This window comes from Sinocyclocheilus anshuiensis, unplaced genomic scaffold (genome assembly GCF_001515605.1).
Source record: "Sinocyclocheilus anshuiensis isolate Anshui unplaced genomic scaffold, SAMN03320099.WGS_v1.1 scaffold1638, whole genome shotgun sequence".
In the NCBI taxonomy this organism is placed as follows: Eukaryota; Metazoa; Chordata; class Actinopteri; order Cypriniformes; family Cyprinidae; genus Sinocyclocheilus; species Sinocyclocheilus anshuiensis.
The window spans coordinates 109,409-119,692 of NW_015542885.1; the positions used below are offsets into that span (position 1 = coordinate 109,409).

Genomic DNA, 10,284 nt, shown 5'->3' on the forward strand with positions numbered 1-10,284 from the left:
AAAGAGTGTGCTTTTAATTTGCTCAGTTTGTTTGTAAATCCAGTTTGTGTTTGTGCTGTATGAATCTGCACCGGTGGTTCTCGGCTAGTGGGTTGTGACCCAAAAAAGGTATGTTTAAATAAAGATTTAAATAAATTATAGGTTTATTACATTTTAAAGGAGGATAAAACACCTTCCGTAACTTTTTAGTGTATTCACTTGGTAATTATGATTCAGACTATCACAATATTTTGTCCAGTGTTTGTTTCATATCTTAGATTGATTGATCACACATCTTTGGCAAATACATGCACAGATTAATTTATGAATTTTTTAAGTCAGTTTTCTTATATAGAACAACAGCTGAGATCCAGATGTAAAAATCCCATTCAATTTTTCCAAAGAAATTAATATAGAAATCTCTACAATTTTTTAAACATATTATTTGTGCATATATATTTTATATTTAAATATTTTTACAGCTATTATAATAAATAAAAAGGAAAAATATAAAACATAAAATTAATTAGTATCATTCAGTTAATATCACTCAAATAAATAAAAACTGACAGATAAATCCTTAAAATCTCAAACAATCATGTGCATGAATATTTATATTAAATATGATTTATTAAATGTATTACATATTATTATATGTATTCTCATGAATAAATTAAATCTATTATTATTGTTTAATTAATATAAAAATTATTCAATTTCCCCATAGAAATTGACATAAATCCCCATGAACTTAAACCTACATTCACAAATAAGATTATAATTATTATAATATAATTATAATATCATTATATTTATCGTAATAAATACCTAAAGGGGTTCCTTTGTGTGACCATGTGATGTAAAATTTACATCTTAATGTCAATGTAAAATCTAGCAAACAATGCTCATAAAACCTAGAGGTTTTCCTGTGCTGTTTAGCTGGAACTTTAACACTAAATGCTTCCCATATTGCCTTGATGCAGTGCATTAAGGGTAACATTCATTCGAAGGAGGGCATGATAATGAGAGATCTGAACAGGTTGTGGGGTGCTGGATAGTGCTGCCATGGGGTCTTTTCTTTAATAGTCTGCTAAAACCTGCAACTACGCACAACTACAGTAAAGGTTTTTTAACACTACTCCGTTCAGCAGGGTGTCATTGAAATAAGTTTCCATATGAGTGTGCAAGATGAAAACAGGAAAATACAGCCCAAAGGAAAGAGAATAAGATAGGAAGATCAGCCAATGCACGTATTCCACACGGACACAAATTGTTTTGCAAAGCCAAAGTAATCAAACACACTCATCTCTATTCCTAGAGAGTTATGGTTGCTTTCACTGCTCAAATGGTTTGAAGAGTCTGCGAGAGAGCTTCATGATAGAGAGAGCAAATGAAGCAGAGGAAACGGGGGATCAGGGTGGAGTGTGTCTGTGGTGATGACATTTCACCAGAGCTACTAGCTGCTGGTGGAAAGGGAGGGTTCCTCCGGGACACAGATAAGTGTGTGTTTGTGGTCACCTGTGGATGATGAAGTCTATATGTTGCACAACCTAAAGATCATTCCAGCCACTGATATTAAAGAGGGTGTGTTCTTTTACGGGTCAAAACAGGGCCTGATCAAATCGTGTACAAACAAATTTAGAATAATGATTAGAACATATTTATTTTCCGTTATTTAAAAGTGAAGTATATGATTTTAAACAAAGAAATTAATAATTTTGCTTAGCAAGGATGCATTAAAATTTACCTATTTCCATTTCATGCTATTCTTTTGAAATGTCTGTTCATCAAAGAACCCTAAAACAATATATCCCAGTTTGCACAAAAATATTCACAGCACAACTGTTTTACCATTGATAAGAAATGTGTCTTGAGCACCAAATCAGCATATTAGACTGATTTCTGAAGACTGGAGTAATGGCTTCTAAAAATTCAGTTAATAAATTACATTTTAAAATATGTTAAAATAGAGAACTGCTACTTTAAATCTGAATATTATTCAACAATATTACCGTTTATATTGTATTTTTGATCAAATAAATGCAACCTTTATGAGCATAATAGCATAATGGCTGTTTTCAAACAGATTTTCCAAACATTTTGGGATACTGCATAAAAAAATGCTGGATGGAAACACTAAGATGTGAATTAAATTTCCAAAGTGGGCATGAAAAATACATAGTCTCGTTTGAGGTGTAAAAGTTAAGACATGCACATAAACTGAATGTGATGTTGTTGACACATGCATGTGTGTGATTTACAGCTGGTTTCTAAATAATCACATTAGCACATCATTTTTATTTGCTGGCACATGATTTTCATATACAGTATAAACAGTCTAATTTCACTGCAAGCAGAGTGCGTGTGTGTGTGTGTGTGTTTGGGGTGGTAGGTGAGTTTGTGTGTAAGTGCGTGCATGATGTACTACAACTTTTGGTCATTAAGTACATCTATATGTTTAGATGCATGCATGATTTGCCTTATCAGATGAATGAGTCCTTTAATTAGAATCTGTCGTATTGGGTTCTTTCTTTCTTATTCCTTTCTTTCTTTTCTCTCTTTCATTACTCCACCCTTCTCACTCACACACATACACATATATATAGGCAATGACTCACTATTCTGGTCTATATAAGGTGACCTCACCAGCCTTGTAAACACAGCGCTAAACGTCCAATCTGACGTGATGTATGATGATGAGACAGTGATGGAGGTGAAAATGTACTGAGCCCAGTCTATAAGAATAAATAAGGAAAACAGCCTCCAGCATTCTCTTATTAACAATCTGTCCTCCATCCATCCTTTTTTCATGCATCTGCCGTCTGTCCATCCATCCGTCCATCCATGCATAATTAGAACTATCCATTTAACCAACTTTCCATCATTTTATTCATCTATGCATCTATTTATTCCTCTTTCCATCAGTTCATCCATTCATCTACCCATCCACCAATCCAGCCACCCACTACTTATCCATACACTTATAATATACATTTATGCATTCCTAATTACCTCCACCTATCCATTCATCCCTCTTTCCATCAGTTCATCCATCCATGGATCTCTCTGCACATCAACATTCATGCATAATCTATCTAACATAGATTTATTGGTGTAGTGCTGGATCACTCACGGGTACAGGCCATTGACCGCGGGTCCATGTCAGCTCTGTAAAATCCCTTCTCGCAGGAGCACTCGGAGGCTTTCTCCTGATGGGAGAAACTGTAAGGAGGACACTTGGTGCAGTAGGCGTCCATGGAAGAGGCCTTGTAGGTACCCGGCCCGCAGGCTGCAAAACAGAAACATGAAGACTGAAATGTTAGACATAAAGCTTCACAGAGCACTCCTGGAAAACAAAATAAAACATACAATGAAAAGAGAAAACAAAACAAAAGTTCTGAAAAAAACTTTTTCATGAAAAAAACAAAACAAAAGTAAATGGAACTAAATTAAAAGAAACTAAACAAAGCGAAACAAAACAAGAAACAAAACAAAAACAAAAAAGCAAAACAAAAAAACTAAACTAAATTAAACCACAACAAAAACAAACAAACAAAACAAAACAAGTCATACCAGCTTAAAGTAGACCAGTTTTTAAAGAATATCTGTAGAATATAGAATATAAATTAATATAAATTAACAGCTTGGCCAACAGAAAAACATGTAAAACCAGCTGTCATCAGAAGCGAATAGGATGAGTTTGGGACATGACTAACTGTTTGCTGACCAATGGTAGACTGCATTTGAGTAACCTGTTTATAAACAGTCATTATTTTTGTTATTCTTTTTTTAAAAGGCTCAGAAAGTACACGCTTCAGCTGTAAATACACATTCCTTTCTCCTTTTCAGAGTTGTTACAGCATCCCGTGTTCTGTAAAAATGGGTCAGTCAACACGGACTTAAATAACCAGTGGAGAAAAACGAGCCCGAGTGCCGGAATTACAAATAGTTTCTTGTAGCAGAGTGTCCCTAAAGGACTTTGCAAAACCAAAACACATCCTTGAAACCTGGATTCAAATTCAAACATTTCCCTGCCTCAGAGTACACCACGAATATGTTTACAAACCAGACACCGGCAACCTGACTCTCCTCTCCAAATGTGGACATTTCTGAAAGGGAAAACAGCTATCTCACTTTCTCTTTTCTAACTATCTCTCTTTCTCTTTCCCATCTTTTTCACATCTGCCTCTCACATTCATTTGTTTGCCTCAAAGCCCCAATGGATGACCCAATTTCTTGGCCCCTCTTAGGAACCGCGAGAAATACGTGAGGAGGAATTCAGCCATTTACCCATTTACAAATGCGAAGTGTCTTCACAAACACAGGCCTGAGAGAAGGAGTGCATAGAGGAGTAGATGAAGGTGGCAAGTACGACTTTAGCATCACTCTAGCTCAAGGCACCAATAAAAAACACCACACAGGGCTTCTGCATATTCTAATGTATGTAAATTCGGAGGCCGCGTGAATGTTAATGAATTGGAAAGGGCATATTTATTTGATTGCTTTGCTGCTTGGCACTCGTTGAGGGGATGTTGGTGGGAGGGAGGTGGTTCATGATGGCATGTCTCAGGGGTAGAGACGTAAATTCACGGCGCAGTTAAGGCGAGAGCGTTAGCAATCTGCAAATTAGACAATCCTGCTGGCCGCCGAGGTCAAGCCATTGCTAGTGTCGGAAACGCAATTCAATTGATGGATCAATGCAATGATGAATTTATCCTCACCTTGATTGCCTGTGTGAGTGGTGAAGGTCATGGATTTAATCAAGGCCTGGAGCTCCTCTGCTCGCCCATAAATCCACACCCAGCAGAGAGCTGCATGCTAACCCTGCAACGTCAAGATCCAATCTCCACCTCGGTTCCTATACATTCTCACATCATTTGCTGCTGTCTTTTTTTTTTTTTCCTCTAAAAACAATTAATATAAATGCAATGTGTAACTTTCATAAGCATCCAGTGTTTCTTTGATTTATCATGGGAGTCATATTTCATTTGTGTTGTTTTCCCAGTATAAATATATAAACATTATTTTAAAAAGTGACTTTAAGGTTGGCATGAAATGGAAATTGTGATAATCTTTTTTTCTGTATTGTGATGTATATCTAAGTGTAATGGCTTACTTAATTCAAAGGGATAACAAGTTCATTTTTCTTCCTTATTATTATTGTGCCATGCTCTGATTACACAATACAAAATAATAAAACCAGTTATACAGTATATTTAAAAACATATATTGCCCCCATAAACTTCAATGTATTTAGCTACATTTTATTAGCAAAAGTAATAATGTAGCTACCTACTTATATTAAAACGGTAGCTTGACTGCTAGTTTAACAATCAAAATTTAAATGAAACTGACTTACCAACAGATTTATATATTGTGAAATGGATTACTGAAAAAGAAAAAAATGGGTTACACTTTATTTCGATGGTCCACTTTAGACATTCTACTAACTATAAGTAACTTTGCAACTACATGTCAACTAACTCTCATTAGAGTATTAGTAGACTGTTAGGTTAGGGTTATGGTTAGTAGAATAAGCTGACATACTTGCAAAGTTATACTCATAGTCAGGAGAATGTCTGTTGTGGGACCATCAAAATAAAGTGTTAGCAGATATTAAGCAGTCTACTAATATTCTAATGACTGGTAGTTGATATGTATTTGCAAAGTTACTTAAAAGTTAGCAGAATGTCTAAAGTGGACTATCAAAATAGTGTTACCAAAAAATGTAAGGTGGGGTCTTGGTTCAGTTCATCAGTTGTTGATTGGATGGAGACAGGTCTACATACAAGTTTATAGTCCTTTTCAAGAAAGGGGTGGGGTTTATGCTAATGAAATGATTGGAGAAGTCCAGCATATGTAACCAGAGAGAAATCATTTCACCGGTAGACTGAATTATGACATTTTGATTACGATTTTGTTTTTTTGTTTTTAATTAAAAAGTCTTGGACGAATCATTTACAATAAAATCAATAGCATTTAGAAAATAGACTGAACTCATGCCAACTTCAAACTATGAATTTAAACTTGTAGTTTGACAAGCAAAAGTAGTTTTCCCAGCACTGGTGCAAACAGCTAGGCTATGGCTCCAACTGTTCCATTCTCCCTGGAGGAACACATGCATTCCAGAGCTGTGATCTCAGTAACTTGGATCAATACTTGTCACTGAACATGTTCATTGATATGATGTACTGGTAGGGAAACCTCACCTGTTAGCGAGGCACTATCAAACCATAGCATTGATAAAGACATGCTTTACCTGCTGAGCTACAAAAACAAATTAATTTAATTAGACTGGAACTAAATACAAGGACAGTCACCTTTGGATGGGAATGGAGGGATTGAACCAGAAACCTTCTAATTACCAGAACCTTAACCACGACACCACACTATCCCATTTCATTGTTCTGATTCAAATGAAAAGTCAGCCAATTGGGACACATTTCATGGCCTCCTAAATAGCCATACGTAAACAAATAAATTCAAATGAGGTTCAAGAGTGTGTTAGTCTTGAGTGTGGTGGGCCTTTTGTTGGGTCGTAGCGGTTGGAAAGAGTTGGTTGAGAGATAGAAAATGAGATGAGTATGGCTCTGCTCTTAGAAAGCCTAATCAGAAGTGGAGCGTCTGGGGTGAAGGCTGGGCACCGTGCCGCTGTACTGAAGAGTTTTGGCCTGCTGATGAGGGTTGCCTTGCTGTTCCTTCCTGGCACTGGTCCACAGCGGTATATCAGAACTCCCAAGCAGCCTGACCACACACACACACACACACACACACACACACACACACATCAAAAACACACACACACAATCTGGAGCAAACACACATAGGCCCATACAGCCACAGGAAATTCCCTTCTGCGTAACAACTTTTGAAAGTCTTTCAAAGTGTTTCTGAGAAAAGAAGTCTATGACCTCCAGCATCTGTTTAGATGACTTTCAAAGACTCAGCTTTACCACAACCGTTTCTGCAGTATGTGCTTATCTCAAGCAGTGAAAATAATACGGCTGGGTCGAAGATTGAATAGCCATAATTTGTTCATTCAGCCAAACCCAAATTATATTCAATGCAAATAATTTCATGTGATAGTGAAACACTGGAAATTGCTCCTATTGGAGTCATTAGGTTCAGGGAAGCTTGATGTTTATTTGAATAACAGTGTTTGACAGAATTAAAGACATAAGTACTATGTGAGTAAAATTCTTCCCAACAGCATAATTTTCATGTCAGGAAAAGTGAAGGATCAGGATGGCTGACTAGTTATCCAATACTTATCAACTCTCTCTGTTTAAATCTAGATTAAAGACACATCTTTTAATATATGTTTGGACTTCAGTACAGATAGATTTCAGGGGGTGATTTCTTTGTGCCACTGTGTTCTTTTTGGAAGTGTAAGAAAGAGAAAGAGAAAGTGAGAGTGTGTGTGTGTGTGTGTGGCCAGAGGTCGAGAAAAAAAATCCCAAGAGAGGCTGAATATCTTGTGCATGGAGAAAGACCCAAACAGACGTCCACATTGCGATACTAGGAAGAAACCAGAACCACTGCCTGAATCTACTGGAGCCAAACACTAATGATGAGGCATAAATGAAAGTTTCTCACACTATTTGCAGTGAAATAAGTTACAGTTTGGACATACTTGTGTTAAACCTTTAATGACAACTAAAAGTAAAGTCCACATGACTTAAGATGCTACCTTACAAACATCCATGGAATGGACATAATACACTTGGGACCCCCAAATCTATGTCTATGCTTCTTGTATAAGACAGTCCAAACTTCATACATCACAACAGAAAGATTTTTCAATACTTCAGTGTTCTGACTGCAGCGGTACGTCTGAGGAACCGTAAAGCTCTGTGTCCGTTCCTCCCAACAGCATGCGCTCTTACTCCGATAGTAAATCAAAGGACAAAGGGAAGCGAACGCTACAGAAATCTACATCTCAGATATCTCCAGGAGGTTTGCCCCATTAAAAATTCATACCCATCTGACTCCAGCTCTTTGTTTATGGCAATCAATAGCTTTTAGATATGATTCCTGAACATAAGAAAAGGGAAAACGCAAACGCTTCGGGGAGGCGAGAGCTGATGAAAACGATCCACTCGCGAGACAACATTGTTTATGAGACAAATTTATTTGTCATTTTAATTTACAGAGTAGCGGTCATCTGTGAAATTTGAATACGCCATTGCTCAAATATTTTATGGTGAGAGCATTTTATGATGTTCAATAATTGTGTGCCGTGCTATAATAATGCTTTGGTGGAAAAATAAAAAATTAGAGAGAAAATACAAGAGCTTGAAAAGAAATAAAGCAGGATTTATGTTAAGGATATGCATCCATTTAATGCACATGAAATGTCTGATCTCAGCAGTACTGATACTATAGTCAACGGTCAAGTGAGTAATCAAATACAGTATGAATAATTCTTCATTTATGAGTTCACTTTTCATCTACATACCCTGATTCACTTCCTCCATCTCTTATATAAAAGTCAAACGGGACCCGACAACCCAACGTACGCCACTGATGAAGTATGACCCGTTTGGGTTAGCCAACTGCAACGCTGTCACATCGCATCGATGTATCACTGATTATAATCTAAACAAATTTTCCCCATGCTAATTGGCTATCACAGCAGTAAACAGCCAGAACAGATTTCAACAACATCCCTCTTTATCCAATCAGACGTCAAAGCAGAGGTGTGCATTTTTCAATTACTGGCCTTTGTTCCGCTAGAGAACAAATTCGCAAGACAGAAAATTACCAACCTCACAGCCGTCGTCGTGCTCATACATAATGCATCAGTCAGAGTTTGTCTTTTTAAAGGAATGACAGTAAGCAAACAGTGCTCTGGTGCTGAGCTCGACCCTCACCTCCTTAATAATGTCGTTCACAAAACCTACCTTGCATCAGCATCAATAAGGACAATGCTATTTGCATGGGGAAGACAAAGGCAGGCAATGCCAATTTTTTGGCCTCTGCTTTCCCCAATTTTTCTGCTAAAACTAATCACTAAGGGCTAAACTCTCATGCGTTTACCTGAGATTAACAATGTATGACATGTACCTTGTTTCAAACAAAAAAAATGGAAGCCATAGAAAATGAATGTGTCAATCAAACTCTTTCCAGAACAGTCTAGGATATGCTAAGGCTTTTTCCCAACAAGTGTGAAAATCAAATGAAATACAATCACATCCTGAGAGAGCAATACCTAGTCCCCGGGCTACAAGTGTCTGTGTGAGAGAGAATATACTAGCGGAGGTGTCTTGGTGTCTCTCGCTACCTCAGGAAGAGAAATAGAAATCACACACTCCTAGATAACTGTAAATTACATCCTGGAGGTTGACATCATTACTGGAGCACACACACACAAACAAAGGGTAGGTAATCACCAGCAGTGAGTTGCTTCCTGGTCTCTGTGTGACAAGGCTGTGTGGAGACTCACAGATGGAGCTCTAAGAGCTGGTGTTACTGAATCATATGATATCAGGACATGGACGATCAGGATGTGCCCATCACACTCATGGTGGAGGGTGAGGGTCCATCTGATTGCCCACAAACTCACAGGGAAAGAAAATGGAAGAAGACACTCTAGATGGGTCGTAAGATAAGCCTTCCTCTAAACACACCCACACTGAACATGACAAATTCAATGTAATCGAAAAGTCACATCTGAAATCTGCTTTACTTGTGATATCTTTGATACTATTTTGTCTCTATTTACTTGTCTGCAGAGTAACAGGCATGCTTACAGCATTGTTGTTATTGTCAACTAAAATTATTACTTTTTTTTGTTAATTAAAATAAAGTATATATATATATATATATATACATACATATACATATATATATATATATATATATATATATTAGTGCTGTCATCGTTAACGCGTTAATGCATGCGATTAATTTTACAATCCTTAAAATAATTTAACGCAATTAACGCAAAATTACTAAAGCACAATTTCTATTCTAACCCTTTAACCTAATTTTGCTTTTCTGCTTGAGATTAGATCATCTTAAGCCGCTAAACTCCAGGAAAGTTTTCAGTCCAATGATCCAGTAAGCGAATGCATTCAAACAATCCGTCCAAAACAGCGCTAATATAAAGGAAACCAAGCTGATTACATCAGAGATTGCAGAGAGAACAGAAACTCGCGTTGCGTTTTCAGTGAATTATTCATTCCAGTGTGTTTGGCTTTTAAACACGAGCTCTGTCTGTCATATTCTGTGATTGTCTCTAAAGAGCGCGAGCCCTCACATGTCACGCGTTGTGTGAAGTACAGACTGAACGGATTGTCAACA

At 37.0% G+C, this 10,284-nt stretch overlaps 1 protein-coding gene across 1 annotated transcript in view; it reads right to left on the bottom strand.

Moving 5' to 3' along the window:
• The window catches only part of epha4b (eph receptor A4b), a 114,779-nt gene that overhangs the window by 50,642 nt on the left and 53,853 nt on the right, over nucleotides 1-10,284 (bottom strand). Inside the window, exon 4 of the mRNA XM_016494338.1 lies at nucleotides 3,113-3,268. Within this exon, the coding sequence (XP_016349824.1) occupies nucleotides 3,113-3,268 (156 nt within the window). The remainder of the gene's footprint in view (nucleotides 1-3,112; nucleotides 3,269-10,284) is intronic.